Raw genomic sequence first — 25,388 nt, 5'->3', positions numbered from 1 at the left:
AATACCTTCCCCACCCAGCCTACATCACCTTTGCACTGTCCTCATATTCTCATAAATTGCTTAAGAGAAAAACAAATGAAAAACAAGAATGCAACCAATTCAGAACCTACGTAAACATGATGCTAAACTCTATATATATTTTGATTAAGGAACAAAAGATTGATAATGAAGGAAAGCATGTGACGGTGGTGTCTAAAAGGTGGGTCGTTAATGAGTGGGGAAGAAAGTCAGATTATTTTGTCCTCTAACACATTACGGTGTCTGGAAACTTTTTTGTCCGCATTTATAAACAGGAGAGTCATCGCGACCCACAAAATCAATCGATAATGTGGAATCCTTATTTACACCCACACAAGAGATGACACAGCACACCCACACAAGAGTTGACAAAGCACACCCACACAAGAGCTGACACAGCACACCCACACAAGAGTTGACACAGCACACCCACACAAGAGTTGACAGCACACCCACACAAGAGTTGACAGCACACCCACACAAGAGCTGACACAGCACACCCACACGAGCTGACACAGCACACCCACACGAGTCGACAGTACACCCACACACGAGTTGACAGTACACCCACACAAGAGTTGACAGTACACCCACACCCTCCTGTTTGCACGATGGCGGAAACTGAACCCAATTTAACGTGGAATGGGCAATAAGGGTGACCTATAGGAAACAGCCTCAGTAAACCACTCCAATGTTTAAGTATAACAAACCGGGTGACATTGCTGTATATTTAGCACGAACAAACCAAGTCTCTTTTTATCTATATAGTACGATGCTGTGTTTTTATACTTGTTGGACTCTCTCAAACACGAAAGAAAATCGGAGCCTGAGAAACTACACGACCTGGATATAACAATGTAAACAAACGACTATCACTATTCACACCAAGACCACTTCCTGCCTGTCCGTCTCTCTCTGGCCTGGAACACTACGGTACGTACCATGGCTACGTAACCCCATCATGAAGCTAACGGTACAGCTACATGTATGGGGGAAATTAGTGTTATTGGGAAAGTGTAGGTAGAGGAGGGGAATGGGAGGAATAGGGGAGGGGTATGGGAAGGTAATGGGAGGTATAGGGGAGGGGAATGGGAGGTATAGGGGAGGGGAATGGGAGGTATAGGGGAGAGGAATGGGAGGTATAGGGGAGAGGAATGGGAGGGGTAGGGGAGGGGAAGGGGAGGGGTAGGGGAGGGGAAGGGGAGGTGTAGGGAAGAGGAATGGGGGGTGTAAGGGAAGGGAATGTGGGGGGTGTAAGGGAAGGGAATGTGAGGGGTAGGGGAGGGGAAAGGGAAGGGAAGGGTATGGTAGGAATAGGGGAGGGGAATGGGAGCTGTAGGAGTGGAGTCATTAAAGGTACTCATCAATTAAGGTTCATTTGCCTCTCTTAACAGTTTATATACTCAGGACTGCAATTAATTCCTGTCATTTCTGCAATCAATGTCGCTGAAAACATCTGATAAAGCCGTAAAATCCAATACAAATCTTTAGAGAAATGGTGTTTAAGAAGCCTAAGTAAGTGTGTGTGTGTGTGTGTGTGTGTGTGTGTGTGTACTAGTGGCATTTAACAGACAACAGTGCTGTTATGGAGCCAGGCATTTCCTAAGGGAGAGGATGGCACGAGGGAGAGGGCATGAGGGGCGGGGGGAAGAGGGAGGTGGGAGAGGAGTAGAGAAGTGGATAGAGAGGGGGTAATGAGCAAAGGGAGACCTCTGAGCAAGGGTGGGACTGAGGGAGGGAAAGGATTAGGGGAAAAGGGAGGACGAGATGGAAGGGAAGATGGGAGAAGTGAATAGGGAGAGGAGCAAAGGGAAATCTCAGAGCAAGGGTGTGTGTGTGTGGGAGGGGAAGGGTGATGAGAGAGGTCTATTGGGGGGTTGGGAGATGGGAGGGTGGAGAGAGGGTACTGGGGTGAGGGGTGGGGAGAGGGTACTGGAGTGAGGGGTGGGGAGAGGGTACTGGGGAGAGGGTACTGGGGAGAGGGTACTGGGGTGAGGGGTGGGGAGAGGGTACTGGGGTGAGGGTGTGAGGGGTCAGATTTCAGTAAACAAGCAGGGTTCTCTCCCCGCACAAAAGTAAAGTGTTTGCTAATCCCACGAGGCCCCGATGCTGCCACTCATCACACACACCATTACCATAACAGCACCCTAATTCATTCCATTAAAACACAGACACAGAGACACACACACACACACACACACACACACACACACACACTCTCTCTCTCTCTCTCTATTTCCCAAAGGCCTAAACTGAGACATAAGCAACGCAGTGAAATCTATCATGGCGTCTACCCCACATCTTTGCTTTTTACCTTTACTAACATTACTTTTCTGATCAAGGTATATTCTGCCTTTGCCATGGATTTAGCCAGCAAAAGAGTCACCTTTAGCCTCAACACCCAACTACCGAGTATATAATCTGCCTCCCTCTCCCCCTCCACTCTGCTATAATCTGCCTCCCTCTCCCCCTCCACTCTGCTATAATCTGCCTCCCTCTCCCCCTCCACTCTGCTATAATCTGCCTCCCCCTCCCCCTCCCCCTCCACTCTGCTATAATCTGCCTCCCCCTCCCCCTCCACTCTGCTATAATCTGCCTCCCCCTCCCCCTCCACTCTGCCTCCCCCTCCACCCTGCCTCCCCCTCCCCACTCTGCCTCCCTCCACCTCCACTCTGCCTCCCCCTCCACCTCCACTCTGCCTCCCCCTCCACCTCCACTCTGCCTCCCCCTCCACCTCCACTCTGCCTCCCCCTCCACCTCCACTCTGCCTCCCCCTCCACCTCCACTCTGCCTCCCCCTCCACCTCCACTCTGCCTCCCCCTCCACCTCCACTCTGCCTCCCCCTCCACCTCCACTCTGCCTCCCCCTCCACCTCCACTCTGCCTCCCCCTCCACCTCCACTCTGCCTCCCCCTCCACCTCCACTCTGCCTCCTCCACCTCCACTCTGCCTCCCCTCTATAATCTGCCTCCCCCTCTACCTCCACTCTGCCTCCCCTCTACCTCCACTCTGCCTCCCCGTCCACCTCCACTCTGCCTCCCCCTCCACCTCCACTCTGCCTCCCCCTCCACCTCCACTCTGCCTCCCCCTCCACCTCCACTCTGCCTCCCCCTCCACCTCCACTCTGCTCTAATCTGCCTCCCCCTCCACCTCCACTCTGCTATAATCTACCTCCCCCTCCACCACCACTCTGCTATAATCTGCCTCCCCCTCCACCACCACTCTGCTATAATCTGCCTCCCCCTCCACCACCACTCTGCTATAATCTGCCTCCCCCTCCACCTCCACTCTGCTATAATCTACCTCCCCCTCTACCTCCACTCTGCTATAATCTGCCTCCCCCTCCACCTCCACTCTGCTATAATCTGCCTCCCCCTCCACCTCCACTCTGCTATAATCTGCCTCCACCTCCACCCTCCTATAATCTGCCTCCACCTCCACCTCCACTCTGCTATAATCTGCCTCCACCTCCACCCTCCTATAATCTGCCTCCCCCTCCACCCTCCTATAATCTGCCTCCCCCTCCACCTCCACTCTGCTATAATCTACCTCCCCCTCCACTTCCACTCTGCTATAATCTACCTCCCCCTCCACTTCCACTCTGCTATAATCTGCCTCCCCCTCCACCTCCACTCCACTATCACCTCATAAATCAGCAGCAGTGGTGGTGGTGGGACTCCATAACCTTGGTTCTTAACACTCACCAATCACTCCTTATTTTTTTCCCTTTTTTTCTCACAAGGACAAGATGGTGACTGACTAGCTGAATAGGCCACGTCCACTAACACCGTGAAGCATTTTATTTTTTCCTGTGTGTGTGTGTGTGTGTGTGTGTGTGTGTGTGTGTATTCACGGCCAAATGACTTACCACCCAATTTCTTAACGTTACAATCTTCTACATTCTGGTTTCTTACAAGATGGTGAGTTTTCTAGGGAATCTGGAGTGGTCTTAGCCTTTTAAATACGATGACACATTCCATCAACAAATCCATCAGTCAATCATCATCAATCAATAATCATAATCATCAACCACCACCACCATCATCAATCATCAATATCCACCACCACCACCATTTTCTTCCCCCCAAGGACATTACAAGATCTACGTTAAGAATCTGTAGGAATCACATCACCACCACCATCATCAATCATCATTATCCACCATCACCACCACCACCACCACCATTTTCTTCCCTCCAAGGACAAGACGGAGCTAAGTTAAGAATCTGTGGCAAGCAAATCATCATCATCATCAACATCCACTACCACCACCATCATCATTTTCTTCCCACCCCCCTACAAGGACGACAGAGCTACGTTAAGAATCCGTAGCAATCACATCACCATCATAATCATCCACCACCACCACCATCATCATCATCATCATTTTCTTTCTCTCAAGGACAAGACAAGAGCTACGTTTCGAATCTCAACGCCAAAAACGCCAAATTACGTCTTGCCCCACTAAGACGTAGAAAAACGTTTTGCCGTGACTGTGGAGAAAAGAAATCCATTAGCCCCATGACCACGCCAATTCTCTCTCAAGGCGGTAGAACGTCTGGAGAAAATCTTACAGGTCGTGGAAGGGAAGACGTTAAGTGTACCAAGATGCTGAGAAGTATATGGTAAAGTCAATCGAAAAGTAGGATAGTGTAATAAAAAAAAAATGGATGGAATTTCCTTTGGTAATACCCATAAGCTACGGTAATGCATAAAAATCTAGTGGTGGCTGCAATAAATAAATGCAAATAAAAATAAATAAATGAATAAATAAATGTACGAAACTAATTCTACCCTCTTTCCAAAAAATAATCTTCAAAATCGGGAAAAAAAAAGGGCGGGAAAAACAAACGGTAATTGTAATATTGCTTCTGTCATTACCGATACGCTTTAAAAAAAAAAAAAAAAAAAAAAAAAAAAAAAAAAAAGGATAAGCTTGCATAAAATAGGCAGACACACGACATTGTAATAAAATCTTCAGTGAGCCAGTTCCGTTAGATGAAAGAAAACCTAGACTTGATTGTGAATATTAAATAGTGATGGAGCCGTGTTAAACAGTGATGGAGCCGTGTAAATCCTCCGTGACCCGATAGGCGCCATCTCGCCAGGGTCTGCCAAACACTCAACAATGACACTCCTTCCTGCGCCCTCCTCACTATCTCACTCCACATCTTTATGACCCTCTCCCCCCCTCCTGCCCTTCCCTCACTTCTCTCCCCCCTCCTGCCCTTTCCTTCTTCTTCTCCCCTCCTTCCCTCTTCTCTTTCCTCCTCCCCTCCCTTCCTTCCCCTTCCCCGTCACTCTTTCTCCCTCCCTCCCCTCCCCACGCTACACTCAACCTCACACACTGATACACACAGACCACATACACATCTTTACGTCTCGCTTCTCTCAACCTCACGCGCACACACCCACCTTCCCTACGCTCACACACACACACACAGACACACAGGTAAGGCCGAGATAAACAACAAAACAGGAAATGGAAAATACAGAATAAAAAATAATCTTCCTAGACACGCCAAGATATGCAAGTTATCTATCTAGGCTCTATCAATCTATCCATTTATCTACCTATCTACCTACTTATCGTATACCTACCTACCTACCTGTCTATACCTACATACCTATATCTCTACGTACCTATCTATATCTACCTACTGATACCTGCCTACCTATCCATCAGTATATCTACCTACCTGTATCTGTAGCCAAGCACCTTACCACTCCTTAATATAAACACCATAAAACATCTTGCCTACCTATATACCTACCTACCTATCTATCTGTCCATCAGTATATCTATCTAGCTATCTACTTATATCTGCAGCAAAAGGCCGTAACACTCCTCCGTATAAAAACAGCACAAAACACCCAGGCGTTGCATATCCCCGCCTCAGCCACCGGAGCATAAACACGGTACAAACTTTAGCCGTGTTATTCAAAGCAACATCCACACAAGCCTCGCCAACCACCCTAATGCGCTCAACACTCTAACTACCCAATTACTCTGTCTGACGGCCATTAACACTGCTATCGTTAATGTGATGGTCTGGTTACATGCAGAGGTTTAATTTGGATTTTTTTTTTACTAATCTAGATATGTTAATTATCTAAATGAGGTACATTTTTCAACAGCATGTCTATTAAAACGATAAATACAATGAAGCCTAACACCAGACTTGATAGTACTGGAGAGAAGAAGGAAAAGAAAGAGGAGGAAAAAGAGAGGAGGAAAGAAAGGAGGAAAGAAAAATGAGGAAAGAGAAAGGGGAGAGAGAATGAGGAGGAAAGAGAAAGGAGGAGGAAAGAGAAAGAGGAGGAAAAAGAAAGAGGAGGAAAGAGAAAGAAGAGGAAAGTGTAGACGAAACGAGACGAGAGAAGAACAATAATGATGAAGAGTAAGATGTTAAGAGACGATTATGATATTTCCTTCTGTGAGATTACGAAGGACAGTAAAGCACAGGATCATTGTTTCCTGCTGTCAGTACGAGAGGATAGACAGGCCACAGATGATGATAAGGGGGAGGGGGAAGGGAGGGATATGAGTGGGAAAGAGAAAGGGAGGAGAAGGAATGGAGGAGAGGAGGGGATGTGGGGAGAAATGTGGGGAAGAGAAAGCAGAAGACAGGCAGTAGGTGCAGAGGGCGACGGTGGGGTGGGAGGGGAGGGGATAGAGAAGGGGAAGGGGAGAATGGAGAGGTGAGAGGGGAAACGGTAGAGAAAAAGAGAGGGTAAGGATGAGAGGAGAAGTGAAGAGAAAGAGGGGAGGGGGGTACAGGAACAGTTTAAAGGGATGGGAACAGAAGGGACACGAAGAATGAAGAGATGGAATGGGAAATAGCAGAGAACAGTATAAAAAAAGAGAATGATATAAGAAAAGAGAACAAGGGTAGGGGATACGGTATAGATGGTGGGAAGGGGAAGAGGGAGGGAGGGAGGAGGGAATGAGGCACCACAAAAAGGGGAGCTGAGGGAAAGGATAAACAAGGGAATATGGCTAGGTGGGGATCAGATGGCACTAGAGGGGAGGAGGAGGAGGAGGAAGAGAAGAAGAGGTGGAGGAGGAGGAAGAGAAGAAGAGGTGGAGGAGGAGGAAGAGGAGGGCGTGAGAAAGGAAAGCAGGAGAGGTGAGTCAACAGTTAGAAAGTGCAAAGGTAGAGAAAGCGAGGGCAAGGAGATGCAAAGAGTGCGACGGGTGAGGCAGAGAGAGCGAGGCGGGCGAGGCAGGGCAAGAGAAACACAGCAAAACAGAGCGGGAGGCAGAGTAGGAGCGTGAGAGCGAGAGGAAGGCGAGGCAGAGCGAGAGGGGACAGCTGGAAGGGATAGAGACAGCAAGAATAGCACAGCACAGCAACACAGCAGAGAGCGAGAAGGGTGAGAATGAGAGAGGGTGAGGAAGAGCAAGAGGAGAGAGAGACAGAAAGGACAGACATAGAAATGATAGGCAAAGAATGACACAGCCAAGTCAAACAAAAGCAGACAAAGAACGAGACTTGTGGGGTTGATCACAAAACACGAGGAATGGAAGAGCAGACCAAAGCAGAGCAGCAGGAAGGGGACAAGGCAGGACGAATGGTACAGCAGAGCGACACAGTAGGCAAAAGAGGAAGGGGGTGCGAGAGGAAGAGGGAGAGGGAGCGAGAGGAGCAGTGGAGGAGAGGTGAAGAAGAGATGGGGAAGGGGGGGTGAGGAGGAGGGAGAGGGGGAGAAGAGGAGGGGGTGTGCGAGAGAAGGGAAGGGAGAAGGGATAAGGTACAGCTAGAGACGGACAGGGAGAAAAGGAGAGCCAGAACAGAGAGACAGAACAAAGCAATTGGGGTGAGTGAAAGGGCAAAGGCTGGAAGGGATAGAAGGGATGGCAGAAATAGACATGAGAGGAGAGAGAAGAGAAAAAGATAGGTAGAGATGAGAGATGAGGAAAGGTAAGCGAGGAGAGGAGTGAGGAGAGGAGAAGAGAGGAGAGGAGAGAGGAGGCAGGAGGGGACGGGAGCGATGAGTCATGATCAGATGTTAGGGCACCAAGTGAATAATCAGCAGGCTGGGGCTCTCACGCACACCACAACCCCACACCACACCACCATACCCAATACCACAACCCCACGCCACACCACAACCCACACCACCATACCCAATACCACAACCCACACCACCATACCCAATACCACACCACCATACCCAATACCACAACTCACACCACCATACCCAATACCACAACCCACACCACCATACCCAATACCACAACCCACACCACCATACCATCACCACACCACCACCACAACCCCAACCCACGCCCTCCATCACCACCCAACAACAATTTACACTACACCCTACCACACCACACCACACCTACCCCACACCACACCACTGTCACTCTACAAACTTATCTTACACTTACTTGTCCATTTAATTCCACACTACATGTTCAACACCATTTGCTACACCACAAACACACTGGTTCCATCACACCACCATACCACAACCACATTCAACAAAGCCAACACTACACCACAAACACCAGTTGCTATATTCCACGACCCCAAACACCCCTACAGTAGTAACCATCCCACACCACACCACCCCATACCCAGTAACACCACCAAACAATTCCACACCACATCCCATCATCATACCATACCACACCAGACGTAAACACACACACACACACACACACACACACACACACACACACACACACACACACACACACACACATTCGCGTTGTATTAGACATGAAAGGGCCAAGTCAGATGCTGCAGACCGTATGCTGACAACGGAGACAGCAGAGATCACACTGAGAAGGTAGTGAGGGAAGCAGCAGATGAAGTGAACGCGGTATACACAGGAAACAGACGGTAGGATCAGAGGGATAGAAAGTACGAAGAGACAAAGGCAGAGGGAATGACAGCAAAATATATAAGTAAATAAATAAATAAATAAATAAAACTGGGAACAAAGGAGAAAAACAAAATAGGAAGATAAAGACTGACAAAGAAAGAAGCATAAAAATACGTTAATAAAGACAATAACAAAGAAATCAAAGAAACCCAAAGAAATAAGTACAAAAGAATACAAAGAAAGTGTAAAACAATGACAGACTCTTGAACGGTTGATATAAACAGTACGACAAAGACAATAGGGTAAAGATAAAGACAAAGGAAGATATACGTGAGATAGACAAAAGATATACGTGAGATAAAGACAAAAGATATACGTAAGAAAGACAAAAGATATACGTAAGATAAAGACAAAAGATATACGTAAGATAAAGACAAAAGATATACGTAAGATAAAGACAAAAGATATACGTAAGATAAAGACAAAAGATATACCTAAGATAAAGACAAAAGATATACCTAAGATAAAGACAAAAGATATACCTAAGATAAAGACAAAAGATATACCTAAGATAAAGACAAAACATATACGTAAGATACAGACAAAAGATATACGTAAGATAAAGACAAAAGACATACGTAAGATAAAGACAAAAGATATACGTGTGACGAGAGGAAATGACAAACCTACAAGACAATGACAAAGACAACAGACATAAGGGACGTAAGCAACACCCCTGTACATAATTATCCACTTCTTAACTCCCCTACTTGTAGCAGCACTTAACACTTACAAAAAGCGGGGATGAAAGGGGTACTGTAGTGAAGATCAAGACACCGACATTCCTAAGTTGTAACACTAGTACAAGACACCTCCTTCCCTCTGCTAGTACCCTGCCACCTCCCCCCATGCTAGTAGTGCCCTGCCACCTCCCTACCCACCCACCCTGTAACGATCTACCCTACACTACTTATCCCTGTACTACACTAATCTCTCTCTCTCTCTCTCACTCCCATCCCACCCAGCATCCTTTCCCAAAACATTCCCCCCTCCGCCATCCCAACATCCCCTTCCTTCACATTCCCCCTCCCTCTCTCCTTCCCCTCCCCCTCCAATGCAACAGTTGATCTCCACCCCCACCAGCATCCTTTCCCTACAAAGCTCCCCCCCCCTTCGTACCCCTTCCCCCAACAGCTCCCCTCCTGCCCACCATTACTACCATTCCCCCAACATTTATTCCATTGCTCATTTTACTTTATTACTTTCTCCTTCAGGTCATTCGAACTGGTAGCTTACTGTATAGATAAAATATTACAGAATGTAACATTTCCCTTTCAGTCTTCCCTACGAAATTTCCATGTCAGTTTTTCCATGCTGCATGGTGGTATTTCTCTTCTTTCTGCCAGTTTTAACTGGAGGGTTTGGAGGTGGGGGGAGCCTTCTTGCTGTACTATCCTTATCCTTCAGCATGTAGAAGTAGATCCCGTAGTTACAGTCTACTCTGTAAACAAGCTGCCTCAAAAGGACCATCAGGTCTGTTGCTGTTTGCTTTCCTTTGCATCTCCCCCCCCCCTTTCCCTCCCCCCACGCACCCCCTCCCGTCAAAACCCTTTTGCCTCACGTACCCATCCCCCAGCACTTTCATCTTCCCCCCCCCAACGCATCCTTCCTTTAAAGCTCTCATCCCCTCCCTTCCCCCAACCCCTTCCCTCCGAAACTTTCATCCCTCTCCCCTCACCCCAAAGCTCTCTCCCCATCCTCACCACCACCCCCTCCCTCCCGCATCCCCCCCCCCCAGTACTACGGCCACCGCCCCACACATTCCAGAAGAGACCACAAAAAACGGGGAGGGGGGGAGGGGGGAGGCAACGAGGACTGAGGGAGAGACTGAGCAGAGGGGGAAGGGAGAGATTGGAGGAGGGAAGAAGGGTTTAGGAGAAGTATTTGAGAAGGAGGAGGAGACTGGGAGAAGGGAGTGGGGAAGGAGGACAAATGGGGGAGAGGGGGAGGGGAGACTGTGTAGGCTGAGGAAAGAGAGGGGTACAGGAAAGGAGGGGGAGGGGGAGAAGTTTGCAAGTGTAGGAAGCAAAGACAGGCATAGGGAGGGAGGGAGGGGGAGAAAGGAGAAAAGATCTGGAGGAAAAATCTGGAGGGAGAGGTGGAAAGATCTGGAGGCAAGAAACAGAGGAGAGATCTGGATTATGGGAGGCTGGGAGGGAGAAGAAAGGGAGAGGAGGATTAGGAGGGGAGGAGAAAGGGAGAGGAGGAGAAAGGGAGAGGAGGATTAGGAGGGGAGGAGAAAGGGAGAGGAGGATTAGGAGGGGAGGAGAAAGGGAGAGGAGGATTAGGAGGGGAGGAGAAAGGGAGAGGAGGATTAGGAGGGGAGGAGAAAGGGAGAGGAGGATTAGGAGGGGAGGAGAAAGGGAGAGGAGGATTAGGAGGGGAGGAGAAAGGGAGAGGAGGATTAGGAAGAGGGAAGGACGCGGGAGGAAGAGGACTTCAGTGAAGGGGAAGGGAAAAGGAGGTAGGAGACAAGGGAACGAAAGGAGGGGGGGATAAAAAGGGCAGGGAGGGAGTCAAGGGAGAGGGAGGAAGACTGAAAGGAGAGATTGGAGGGTGTGAGGGAGGGAAGGATTGGAGGGAGAGGGAGGGAGGGAAGAACTGGAGGGAGAAGGAGGGAAGGACTGGAAGGAGAGAGAGGGAGAAGGAGGGAAGGACTGGAAGGAGAGAGAGGGAGATGGAAGAACTGGAGGGAGAAGGAGGGAAGGACTGGAAGGAGAGAGAGGGAGATGGAAGGACTGGAGGGAGAGGGAGGGAGGGAAGGACTGGAGGGAGAAGGAGGGAAGGACTGGAAGGAGAGAGAGGGAGATGGAAGGACTGGAGGGAGAGGGAGGGAGGGAAGGACTGGAGGGAGAAGGAGGGAAGGACTGGAGGGAGAAGGAGGGAAGGACTGGAAGGAGAGAGAGGGAGATGGAAGGACTGGAGGGAGAGGGAGGGAGGGAAGGACTGGAGGGAGAGGGAGGGAGGGAAGGACTGGAGGGAGAGGGAGGGAGGGAAGGACTGGAGGGAGAGGGAGGGAGGGAAGGACTGGAGGGAGAGGGAGGGAGGGAAGGACTGGAGGGAGAGGGAGGGAGGGAAGGACTGGAGGGAGAGGGAGGGAGGGAAGGACTGGAGGGAGAGGGAGGGAGGGAAGGACTGGAGGGAGAGGGAGGGAGGGAAGGTCTGGAGGGAGAGGGCGGGGTGGAGGGTGAGAAGGGACGCGAGTGGTGTCTGCCTGCTTCACCCAAACCATCACGGCTTCACACATCCACTATAAACACTCCCATCTTCACTACCAACCATTCGCTACCACAATACACTACCACCAAACCATTCACGCCTCCACTAACTACTACCACCACCACCACCACCATTACAGATATCAATACTACTCATTATTATTATTCATTATTATTATTATTATTATTATTATTACAATTATTATTATTATTATTATTCTCGTAATTCCGCAAAATCTGCGCATGCCTTTCGTGTCTTTATCCCTCTCTCCCCCTGTCCTGAACGTTATCTCAAGATTCTGAACACTACTTCTGAAAATGTCACAGGCAGAATGAATGACGGTGTGGGGATGAATTAAAGCAGAAATTATACATCTTCAATAACGAATGAACGGATGTATGAACTTTATAGCTGTGTGAATAATTCCAATAGGCAATGGACAGTCCTTCATTTTTCATTTCCTAGAGCACTTCTTGCTGATGATGTTTACAATGATGGGTGACACTGATGTAGACTGCGAGGAAAATTTTGATCATGTACAGTTTGGCTACACATGAACAAGGGACTGTGTGTGTGTGTGTGTGTGTGTGTGTGTGTGTGTGTGTGTGTGTGTGTGTGTGTGTGTGTGTGTGTGTGTGTGTGTGTGTGTGTGTGTGTGTGTGTGTAGTGTACCAAATGCCACACCTCTGCTAAATATTGATGCTGTCCCAGGTGCATATGTTGCCTACTGTACATTATCACTTAGAAGTCCAGGTGAGTACAGGTGTGAGCAAAAGTTAGTAGACAGTTTTCTTCCTCTCCAAACGACACATTCTCCTTCATTCTTGTGCTATACTCTTTTTACTCTAATTTGGCCTAAAAATGCTCTCTCTCTCTCTCTTGAATGCTGAGTTTAACAATAGATTAACATTGTAATATGATGACGGTCAGGAAGAAATGCTAAGAAAAGGACGTAGTAGTAGTAGTAGTAGTAATAGTAGTAGTAGTAGTAGTAGTAGTAAATAATAATAATAATAATAAAGCAATGTAAAATATGCTACAAAATGACGAAAATCTGGGCCAAGTTAGAGTGAAAAGAGTAGTGTTAAGTGCTTCAAATTTCTATTACATAATAGTAATTCAAGTTACACCTTTCACTCACTTGCAGAACACGACATAAGAAGAGAGAGAGAGAGAGAGAGTGTGTGTGTGTGTGTGTGTGTGTGTGTGTGTGTGTGTGTGTGTGTGTGTATGCAGTAGGCCATTTGGTCCAAGGCAGCTCCTGAAAGTGATTAAAGTACTAGAATATGACAAAGATAGCAGACAAGAAGGGTAGAATAAGACAAAGATAGCAGAGGAGAAGGGCAGAATAAACCAAAGATAGTAGAGAAGAAGGGTAGAATAAGACAAAGATAGCACAGAGGAAGGGTAGAATAAGACAAAGATAGCAGAGAAGAAGGGCTGATGAGTTTGCCTGGTAGTGGTGGCTACTGACCCCGCATACACCTGTGTGTGACCCCAACTACACCTGCCGTACACACACACACACACACACACACACACACACTCACTTTGCCCCAAGCCAGGCTGTGGTGGTGGGGTGTGTTCACTATAGGGAGGTCAGGCAGCTCACCCGCACTTCCCGTACCGCACACCAACCTCACACACACACACACACACACACACAAACTAATCTCATGTACAATAATCAGCTTAAATCTTCACACTGCAAGCTTTAATTTTCCTTTTGACTACAGATACTAAAGCTTTTATAACGGGGAAAAAGTGATTATTATTATTATTATTATTATTTGGATCTGGGTGGCTAATATCCTTCTGTGTATATGAGGGAGGCGGGAGTGAGTTGGGGGAGGGCAGTAAAATGGTGGGTGACAGAGCGACTTGGAGGCGTTTTGTCTGCGGGATTAGGGCGTCGGGCTATACAGATAGATAGACAGATGTTATTGATGTGGTGTAGCGATATTGGAAAGATTTATGAAACAGAAGGGGATAGTAAGGTAAAGTAAACCGCTTAGGAAAAGGTGTTAGGAAGCTCCCTGAAACGACGAGAATAAAGGTTTAAGACGAAGTTAATATTTAGGAAGTATGACTATGTAGGGATGAATTATGTAACAAGGAAGGTAAGTTGTAAAATAAATCGCTTAGAAATAGGTTGTTAGGAGTAAATATTCAGGTGTGGTGGGGCCAAGGGTGTGTGGTGATAGATGTGGTGGGGCCAAGGGTGTGTGATGTCAGGTGTGGTGGGGCCAAGGGTGTGTGGTGGTGGTGTGTTGGGGCCAAGGGTGTGTGGTGGTGGTGTGGTGGGGCCAAGGGTGTGTGATGTCAGGTGTGGTGGGGCCAAGGGTGTGTGATGGTGGTGTGGTGGGGCAAAGGGTGTGGTGGGGCAAAGGGTGTGGTGGTGGTGGTGGTGTGGTGGGGCAAAGGGTGTGGTGGTGTGGTGATAGTCAGGTGTGGTGGGGCAAAGGGTGTGGTGGTGGTGGTGTGGTGATAGTCAGGTGTGGTGGGGCAAAGGGTGTGGTGGTGGTGGTGGTGTGGTGATAGTCAGGTGTGGTGGGGCCAGGGGTGTGGTGGTGGTGTGGGAATGGGGAAGGTACCAGAAATGCAGGTCTCAGGTTTTCTTCCGGTAAGGCGACACCTGAACCTCTTCCCACCACCACCTCCACACACACACACACACACACACACACACACACACACACACACGCGCGCGCACACACACGCGCGCACACACACGCGCGCACACACACGCGCACACACACACGCGCACACACACGCGCACACACACACACACGCGCACACACACACACACGCGCACACACACACACACGCGCACACACACACACACACACACACACACACGCGCACACACACACACACACACGCGCACACACACACACACGCGCACACACACACACGCGCGCACACACACGCGCGCACACACACGCGCACACACACACGCACACACACACGCGCACACACACACACACACACACACGATTTAACTCTCAATGTTCTTGGGAAAATTCTAACTACTTATCGAGATGGCAAGCCATAAAAACGATCATCAGGTGCAAAAGAATGGCTCCAAAGTGACGGAAATTGACACTAACAGGGCAGTAACTGACAGCTTTTAAGTGCACATGGACGGAAATAACTGAAGGAAAGACGATAAAATTGAAGGAAATAAGAAAAATGAAGACGATAAAACTGAAGGAAAAAAGGGTGAAGGAAAGACGATAAAATTAAAGGAAATAAAAAAGCTGAAGGTAATACGATAATATTGAAATGAAAAAAAAAAAAGTAATGAAAGGAACACGATAAAGCTGACGGAAATGGAAAAATAATTGACGGAAATACGAAAACTGTTAAGGGAAATACGAAGAGATTTACGAAAATACGAAGAAATTAACAGATATACCAAGAAACTGACAAGACGGCTCTGGATACTGATACTGACGAAAGAAGACGACCGGTTCAGGAAAATCAGGTAAAAATACGCGTGAAACGACGGAAATGACGCCAAACTGAGACTACGAAGAAAGCAGGAAAATAAACAAGGAAAAAATGAGGAAAACTAGAGGGGCACTCAGTGGAGCGCATCTCTCCGACAAGGGCAACGTAATTTCCAAACCACTCTTCATATTGGGTTAGGTCTTCTCATCACTGACTTGGGTTTCGCAAAAAGTTTTTTCCGGATCCAGAATCCGTAACAAGATCCGGATCGGTCCTAAAAGTTAATCGATTATCCTAACAAACAGGGGTGAAAGCACTCCCCTTGTCGGAATGAAGAAAATGACAAGGGAGAAAATTGTCAGAAATGAGATAAACCTACCAAATCCTCTCTTACATACCCATCACCCTTTCACCTCACTGCATTCGTTATATTCAAACCACCTTCAGCTCTCTGCCTACGAAACGATAACTTTTTATCTCGGTTGACGTCAAACATACTCAGCCAACAGAAACCAACCACAGATTAAAAAGTCGAGTAACATTCAGGACAAATAATAATAATGCAATGGTTATAATAATAATAATAATATCACTAAAATTCCTACACCACACCCATACACAATATTCATGTCACCCACAGTAAAAAAAAAAAAAATAATAAATCCAACAACCACAGAAAACGAAAAATAAATCAATTTCTGAAGATTTAAGGACTTATTTTTTTCATTCACAGTAACAAGATATACGTTCAATTTCGATATTTAAGAGCTCTTTGCCCACCCGTACTGCCAGTCCCTCATGAATAATATTGTTTGCCTGACTATAAACAAGGAGAAAACGCCCCAAACAAATGCCAATCACCACCTGCACCCACCTACAGACCTCTCTATACCCGCACCCCACCTACGGCCTTCCCTTTACCGGCCATCATTCAGGCACAGTTAGCATGCCAGTCACACTTTCTACAGACGCACAAAACATTACTTTCTATACTCCCATTGTGGTGCTTTGTATGTACATGCATCGCTACACACGAGACATACACGAACACACATACATACGGGTACATGTATACAGAAATATATACAGACAAACACACACACACACACCTCACATCCCTCCCCCCACCCACATCCCCCCCACAAAAACCCACACTGCAGATTTCCACCACGCCAGCAAGTGCACTAACGCATACCACCCAGCCTACCCTCTGCTCCCACCCAGTCCCCCGCGTCAGCACTGGCTCAGCACCCGTTCTGCTGCGCACACAGCACAAATGAAGCCAACATGGGCAGCATAAGATTCAACCTTTACAAACCTGGCCGCTCTTAGGACGTGGGAAGACAAAAAGGACTGTCTTCCACTTTGTATTCAGAACCTTAGCACTTCTTTGTGACTTTTATCCTGCTCAATACTTTCCTAAAACCAACGATATTTTCTTTAACATTTTTGTTTTGTTTATATATATGTATTCTCTGACTCAAAATTGTTGTAATACCAATTTTGTTCTATTTTTCCCACTGTATTCAGCACCTTAGCACTTCTTCGTGACTTTTTTCGCTTGTTCTACGATAAGTTCTCTCCTAATACTATCAGTATTTTCTTATCAATAACTATTCTTTTTTAATGTATCTCTAGACTCCAAATTCTGTGCTACTATCAAAGATTTCTTCTTCTTTATTTTACAAGTCAATTCTCTTAGGGAAAAATAAGAAAGGAATAACATTAAGAAAAACAAAGACAAAGGATGAAGGAAAAGGGGACGAAGGAAGGGAAGGAAAAGAAGACGAAGGAAAAGACGAAGGAAAGAAGACGACGTTAAGACAGAGATGGGTACAAACATACAAAGACTAAGACACTAGAAAGGTAGAGAGAGTTTGCAAAGAAAGAAAATTAAAGCAAGAGGCAGAGAAGGGGGAAAGGAAAAAGATAAAGTGAGAAAAAACAAAGGTAAAGGAAAAGAAATACAGAAAAGCAAGAGCACAAAGGCAGGAAGGAGGGGGAGAGAGAGAGAGAGAGAGAGAGAGAGAGAGAGAGAGAGAGAGAGAGAATTATGTGGGCGAGGCAGCAGGAACAGCAGCAGCAGCAGCCCCACCGCTTCCCACGTCGCCATGACAACGAGAGAGAGAGAGAGAGAGAGAGAGAGAGAAAGAGAGAGGAGGGGGGAGTGAGAGGCACGGAAATAACTAAAGATATAATACTGAAGTTTTTAAGGAACAAAAGATAACTATAAAAAGAAATGCGCAATAAATAGAGAGAGAGAGAGAGAGAGAGAGAGAGAACAGCAGGAGCAGCAGCAGGCGTCTGACCGCTTCCCCGTTACCATGGCAACCTCCCTCGCACGTAGCAACCCCCCAAGCTATCAGATTCCAAACAAACCCACATTTTTTCTAATTAACCACGATTGCGACAACTGGCAAGAACGGGTTTTAAATAAGCTAAATACGGGTAAATTATGTATTATACGGTTTTATCTACCTAATATACGGTTTTATCTACCCAATATACGGTTTATCTACCCAATATACGGTTTTATCTACCCAATATACGGTTTTATCTACCCAATATACGGTTTATCTACCTGATATACGGTTTTATCTACCCAATATACAGTTTTATCTACCTAATATACGGTTTAATCTACCCAATATAGTTTAATCTACCCAATATACGGTTTAATCTACCCAATATACGGTTTTATCTACCCAATATACGGTTTTATCTACCTAATATACGGTTTTATCTACCTAATATACGGTTTTATCTACCTAATATACGGTAATCGTCACCACCTAAAAATATACGAGAAAGAGAGAGAGAGAGAGAGAGAGAGAGAGAGAGAGAGAGAGAGAGAGAGAAAATGGCATCCTCACAATCCATTTTTTTCCCAATAAAAAATAAAAATACTGAATAAGAAGAAAATTCACAGAAGGTAAGCACTACACCCTGAACAAATACACACTATACACCCACACCCACTTCCTAAACACGCCCGTTTAGTATACACTGATATCCACTAAAATTTTGTATATACTGAAAATAAACCAAGGTGAGCAACACACAATACAGTTTTGAGAGAGAGAAGCATTTTTTTTTTTCCTTCAAGGGTGACTGGTATTATCTTATGTAGGCTACCGGTAAATACCAAAGAAATACCAAGCACTCAACCCCACCAAACAGCATCAAGTGTCCTTTGCTTGTAACCTCTTGTCCTACCACACACTCTTGCTTTCTCTCACCTTCTACTCATCTACCCCTCCTACCAATCAACAACCACACACACCACTGCTCTCTCTCACCGTCTACTCATCTACGCCTGTCCTACCACACACACACACCACTACTTTCCCTCACCGTCTACTCATCTACCCCTCCTACCAATCAACAACCACACTCTGTTTTCTCTCACCTACCCCTGTACTACCAATCACAACCACACACCACTTCTTTCTTACACCGTTAACTCATTTGATCCTACCAAAAAATGTTTCATAACGCAACTACACCGACACTCCCCACTGCTCCCTTTCACTCCACCCTACCAATCTGATCTTCTGTCCTATCAAATGCTGCTTCAGAACTAAACTACACTCCCTTACTTTCTCTCCTAAGCAATTTGGTCCTTTATCCTACCAAACTGATTCATAACGAAACACCCCCTTACGTCCTTTAATCCTACCAATCCGGGCCTGTCCTACCAAACAATGCTTCATAACATTACACAACACTCCCTCTTCCTTCCTTTCTCTCCCCACCACCATCAACCCCCAAACAATCTTCAAGATAAACGTCACGATAAGAGGCGCTTGGTTCGATAGTTAGGCTGTATAACTAAACACACCAACATCTTCCTAACTAAAGTAACTATGGTAATCAAACTTCAGCCACATACAGCCCCGTCAACACAAAATAACACAATACAGGAGAGTTAACAGCATGTCTTCCTGTTCTTGCTGCCACGATAACTCTTTAGCCCTATACACCCGTTTCGTGTATACTAACCCTTCCCTCCTGATTAAACACACACACAACCTTGAACCCACAGTCAATTCTTGCTATACTTACCAGGCCAAGTGGATGTAGTAGCGTGCGTGACGATGCTAAATTCAACGCAGAGAACCTAATCTAACACCACAAAAATTCACATCTAAAACTCACAGCTCTGAACCCCAACAAGCTTTCTACTCTATTAACTAGGCAAAGTGGTTCTCGATGAAGGAGTCTCTAACGCGGGCGACAACGCTTAATCCAAAAACACAACTTAAAAATTAAATAAATAAATCCAATAACCCCATTAACCCTGAACCCTAACAAACAAGCTTTCTTTTCTACTAACCAGGCAAGGTGGTTCTAGTTAATGGTAACGAGGGTGACTGATAGGTCTCTGGAGTTAATACTAAGAAATATAAATAAAAAAAATAATTCCCACAACCCTGACCCTAACAATCCATTCTCTCTCAACTAACCAGGCAAAGTGGTTCTCAACAACGGAGGCAGTAACGAGGGTGACAATGGTAAGTTAGGTTTCTGGAATTAATACCAAACAATTCAAATACAAGAAAAATAACTCCCACAACCCTGACCCCAACAATCAACACTCTCTCTACTAACCAGGCAAAGTGGTTCTCAATCATGGAGATGGTAGCGTGGGCCACATTGCGCTGTTCGGGGGTGAGGCCAGCATCCAGGTCACAGTTGTAGCGCTGACCCAGTTCCTTGATGATGATGGCCGAGTCTGCGATCTCCTCACCGTTCACCTCGACGAATGGCAGCTGCCCCTTCTTGCTCTTGTACTTCATCTTGTGGTCCACGTTCTGCAAAGGAGGAGAAGAGAGTTTTAGTTTGGGGTGGACTTGTTAATTTTAATATTCAGAGGGACGAGGTTATGTATTGTGACCTCAGGGAAAAGGGACTGAAAAGAGAGGCTGCTAGCAGTCAATGACCTGTAACCTCATCTTGTAGAAGGGCGAGATGAGATGGTTTTAGTGTGGGGTAGGAAAGTTAATTTTTTAGAGGGACAAGGGTATTCAAAGTGACCTCAGGGATAAGGGACTGAATAAAGAGGCTGCTACCAGCAGGCAGACAATGCTAAAACGATGCTAGTCATAAGTGCCATGGAAAGTTTGTAAAAGCGTAGTATGGTTTTATTCTACCGATGAACTAAAATAAAGTGACAAAACATTAAAATTCTCCGTCATTTAAAAGTGAAAGAATACGGTAACTTATTTTTTTCCAATACAAAATGTCTACTGTTTACATATATCTATTTTCGCCAAGATGTCAGACGCACAAACACCCAATATATCCGGCAGGGAAGCGGGAGGAATGCAATTTAGTAGCTGTAGTATTTTTACCCAAGGCACCGTTTAAATATATGACTTTCCTTTTGCCTATTTCCTCCGGTGAGACGAGATTTAAATTCTTCCTTTCAGACGGTTTGCTCTAACTTCACGATATCTACTGCTGAGGGGGTTAACTACTTCACCTCGATTATCTGTTCTCTATTTTTGCTACTGCCAGACGATTTTATGTTTTTTGAATGATTTTCTAACTGGAGATGTCAAATAGAGCCACTGACTACTCCAATGTTCTGAACCAAACCTCAAATTTTGCGAACCAGACCTCAAACTTTGCGAACCACACCACAAACGTTCCGAACCAGACCTGACCCCAAACGTTCCGAATCAGACCCCAGACGTTCCAAACGACCCCAAACGTTCCGAACCAGATCTCAAACGTTCCAAACCAGACCCCAAACGTTCCGAATCAAATCTCAAACGTTCCAAACCAGCCCCCAAACGTTTCAAACTAGACCCAAAACGTTCCGAAGCAATCTCAAACGTTCTGAACCAGGGCCAAAACGTTCCCAATCCAAATTTGTCCGATACCATAAACAGCTCACGGATAAATCACCCGTGCTGGAGGCCAATGAAGAGAACTCCGATATTGGCAACTGTGCTATTTTATCGGGGAAGGCTTTGTGCGCTCTTGCCTCGAGTGTGCCGTGACGTTTTTTCCAATCAGTGTTAATTTCCATCGTATTTATTTTGAAGTACGATCACTCATTTATCATTCTGGTTACTTTTTTTAGACGAATATTCAGCTCCTGCCATCTACCTTGCGTTTATTCATTTTTATTCAAGCATTTATTCTCCTCTTGGGGCTAAGATGCGAATGTGTGTGTGTGTGTGTGTGTGTGTGTGTGTGTGTGTGTGTGTGTGTGTGTGTGTGTGTGTGTGTGGTGCGTAAAAACATTCTACTCACTAGGCGATTTCTCTACCACTTTCTTACTAGCCAGACGGTTTTACTCAACTAACGAAATTTCCTATACAATACCCCCTAACAAACTGCTTAGTGTGGGCTGAGGGTTGTTAGGCGTGCCAGGCTTTCACCGTGACGATTTTATCACTACTTTACGGAGAACAGACGATTTCTTTCAGCTGAACAGTGAATTCCCGTATACCTAACATACTTGCTGAGTGTGGCTCGAGTTGTGAGGCAGAGAAGGGAGGGAGGGAGGGAGGAGAGAGGGAGGGAGGGAGAGAGGGAGAAGAGGGGGAGGAGTTCAGGGGGCCCAGGGAGGGAAGCATCCTGGCGCAGACGTGGACGGAAAGTCTTTGTGTGAGGGAGTATGGCGCGGCTGGGGTGGGGAAGGGGTGGGGGATGGGAGGGGCAGGGATAGAGGGTCGGGGTGGAAGAGAGGGGATAGAGAGAGGGAGAATCAGAATCAGAATTTTATTTCCATTATTACAATGGTTATTCATTACAAAAAGGGGATAGAGAGAGGGAGAGGGGATAGAAGGTGGATGCAGGGGGGAAGGGAAAGAGAAGGTAGAGTGAGTGGGGGAAGGGAATAGAGAAGGTGTAGGTTGCAAGGGGGAAGGGATAGAAAAGAAGACAGGGAAGGTAAGGGCTCAGAGGGTGGACGCACGAACGAGAAGGAACAGATGGTGAAGGCAAGAAGGAAGGGATAGAAAATGGAAGATTGGATAGAGGATGGAGGCAGGGAGGGGAAGGGATTGGGAGGGATTGAGAGGGAGGGAGGGAGGGAGGGAAGGGGAAAGGATAGAGGGAGTGGATGAGGAGAAGAGACGAGTGGAAAGGAAGGAAGAAGAGGAGGGAAAAGAGAAAGGACAAGAGAAAATAAGTAAGGGGGAAGGAGAGTAATGGCAGACTGAGGGGTTGAATTTGTAGAGGTGAGAGGATAGGTGGAATAGGAAGGGGAAGGGAATAGAACTGGAAGAGGTGAGGGATAGAGATGGGGAGGGAGAGGGACAGACAGGACGTGATGAGAGGTGGAAACAAAGAGAAGTGAGACAGATGAAGAGGACGTGGAGTAGCTAGAGGCGAGATGGAATAGACGTGTGATAGAGATGGGATAGAAAGTTTAGCGGGTGGGACAGAGGGAGAGAAGATGGGAGCTGAGACAGAGAGGCAGGATGGAGGGGACAGCGAGGTGGTATGGAAGGGATTGCGAGACGAGATGGGAAGAGGGGAGAATTGACAGGTTGGGAGAGGGAGACTGCCCCAAGAGAGGACCAGTGGTGGAAGGACAGGGGAAGGAACAGGTGGGGAGGAAGAGAAAGGAGAGGGAGGAGAGAAAAGGAGGGACGGGAGAGAAAAGGAGGGACGGGAGGGAAAAGAAAAGGTAGAACAGATGCGTAGTAGAGGGAGGACGGAGAGGGTGAAGTGGGAGGGTGGAAAGGAAGGGAAAAGGGAAAGAAGGGCAAGAGAAACTGAGGAGGAGGGAAGAGAAAGGGGGAAGGGAGAGGAATGTTAGAGGAAGGGAAGAGGGAGGAGGTGGTAAGAGAATGGAAGAGGAGAAAAAGAGGGAAGAGGAGAGGTTACGACAGGACAGAAGGGAAGACAGAGATGGTGGTAAGAAGGGAAGAGAGAAAGATAGTGGTAGGGAGGGAAGGGGAGAGAAGAAAGAAGAGAGAATGGGAAAGGAAGGAAGTGGTGGTGGAAGGAAGGGGAGAGAGGATGGGGAAACAAAGATACGTGGAAGGGAGGAGAGAGGAGAGGAAGCGAAAAAGAAGGGTAGTGGCGGTAGGAGGGAAGGCAGAGAGAGAAGAAAGGGAAATGGTGAGGGGAGCGGGGGAGAAGAGGGAAAGAGACGGGAGAGGGGGGTAAGAGGGAAAGTGAGGGGAGAGGGGGGGGGAATGAAACGCACTGGGATCAATATACGCACGTGCACCAGCCCTGTGACCCAAACTCAACACTCAGGATTCTTTTTTCCCTTGTTCTCGTATACGTAATGGTGACTAAGTATGACGAAACTAATTTTTATATTAAAAACACCTTTATGATATTCTTTCTTTCTCTCCCTCCCTCTCTCTCTCTAGCTACCACCAGAATGTATTTAAACAAAGAACCTCATTTTTTTTCCATTTACAAGAATCCTACTTTTATATATTTTTTTCCTGTAATCAAACTACCATTACATTCAACTGATTTTTTTCTTTACAATATACAAGTATCCTCTATTTTTCTTTATATATTCTCAAGATTTACAAGTACTGTTTAAATAAAATTGAGCAAATAATTATAAAAAAAACGGCTTCTACTGGTACTCAAAAAATTTTCTATACGGCCCATTTTTCGGTCAGGGAAAATAATAAGAAAAACGGCATCTATCTGAACTAAAAATCTTCTGTGCGATCTATTTTTTCGTCCACGCGTTCAACCAAGGCGTCCTGGAATAAAATGCGTGCCTGGCCCTCCATCACCACTCCCTGCTGCCAACCCAAGCGGCCCTCCCTCATGCACGCCTCCTTGGGTCCTACAGTACTCTCCACTTGCTGCTTTCAATTCCAAGAAGGTTCCCCTCAATTCTGTACCAGCTTAATAGGTTTATTTTCTTAGTTACACTTGGATTAAGACACACAAATAGGTGATTATTCTATTGATGTTACTTTTGGACTGATTAAAACACACACACACAAACAAATCAACACCTGCATTAGTGACACAGGTAACGTGTCCCATGCCTAAAATAATCAACTAATTGGAGGTAACAGGTCCTCTTAACCAGGTAAATACGACCCAGCCTCCTTTATCTTGTTCTCCTCCTCCACGCAAACGCTCGAGCGAAATGTGAGGACGGCTTGAGGCCAAAGATTTTAAAAGCACACCAGAATTAATTTTTTTATGCCTACCAGAATTAAACGATTATTTTTGCACACTAGAAATCTCATTTATTTATTTGTTTATCTATAAATCTAAACGTCTGTCAGGCTAACAATTTGGGCTAAAGAAGGAATTAGAATCGTCATTAACCTAACCTAACCTGCAAACAAACTACACTGACCTTACCTTAAAAATACACTGACCTAACTTCAAAACTTAGTCTAAACTAAACTAACCTAACCCATCTTAACCTCACCTCATCTAACCTAACTTAAACCTCACCTCACATAACAAACCTAACCTAACCTAAACCTCACCACCCCACCTAACCTAACCTAAACCTCACCATCCCACCTAACCTAACCTAAACCTCACCATCCCACCTAACCTAACCTAAACCTCACCATCCCACCTAACCTAACCTAAACCTCACCATCCCACCTAACCTAACCTAAACCTCACCACCCCACCTAACCTAACCTAAACCTCACCTCACCTAACAAACCTAACCTAAACCTCACCTCACCTAACCTTATTTAAACTTCACCTCACCTAAGAAACCTAAACTAACAAAACCTCCTAATCTAACCACCCCACTGATGATTATATCCCATGTATCGCTAATCACTATTTTATTTCCAATGGTTCAAAGGAAGAGAGTTACGTCTACTT

General features: G+C 46.3%; 1 protein-coding gene across 3 annotated transcripts in view; it reads right to left on the bottom strand.

Annotated features, from left to right (window-relative positions):
* The window catches only part of fax (failed axon connections), a 72,856-nt gene that overhangs the window by 16,939 nt on the left and 30,529 nt on the right, over positions 1-25,388 (bottom strand). For all 3 annotated transcript variants that reach the window (XM_080276024.1, XM_080276023.1, XM_080276025.1), the window contains exon 2: positions 20,199-20,401. In XM_080276024.1, coding sequence (XP_080132150.1) covers positions 20,199-20,401 — 203 coding nt within the window. The remainder of the gene's footprint in view (positions 1-20,198; positions 20,402-25,388) is intronic.

The sequence above is a fragment of the Coenobita brevimanus genome, chromosome 63, assembly GCF_032717465.1.
Source record: "Coenobita brevimanus isolate Jiangsu-jjx chromosome 63, ASM3271746v2, whole genome shotgun sequence".
Lineage (NCBI taxonomy): Eukaryota > Metazoa > Arthropoda > Malacostraca > Decapoda > Coenobitidae > Coenobita > Coenobita brevimanus.
The sequence above is the reverse complement of the archived record's forward strand: the minus strand, read 5'-3'. Positions and strand labels throughout refer to the sequence as shown.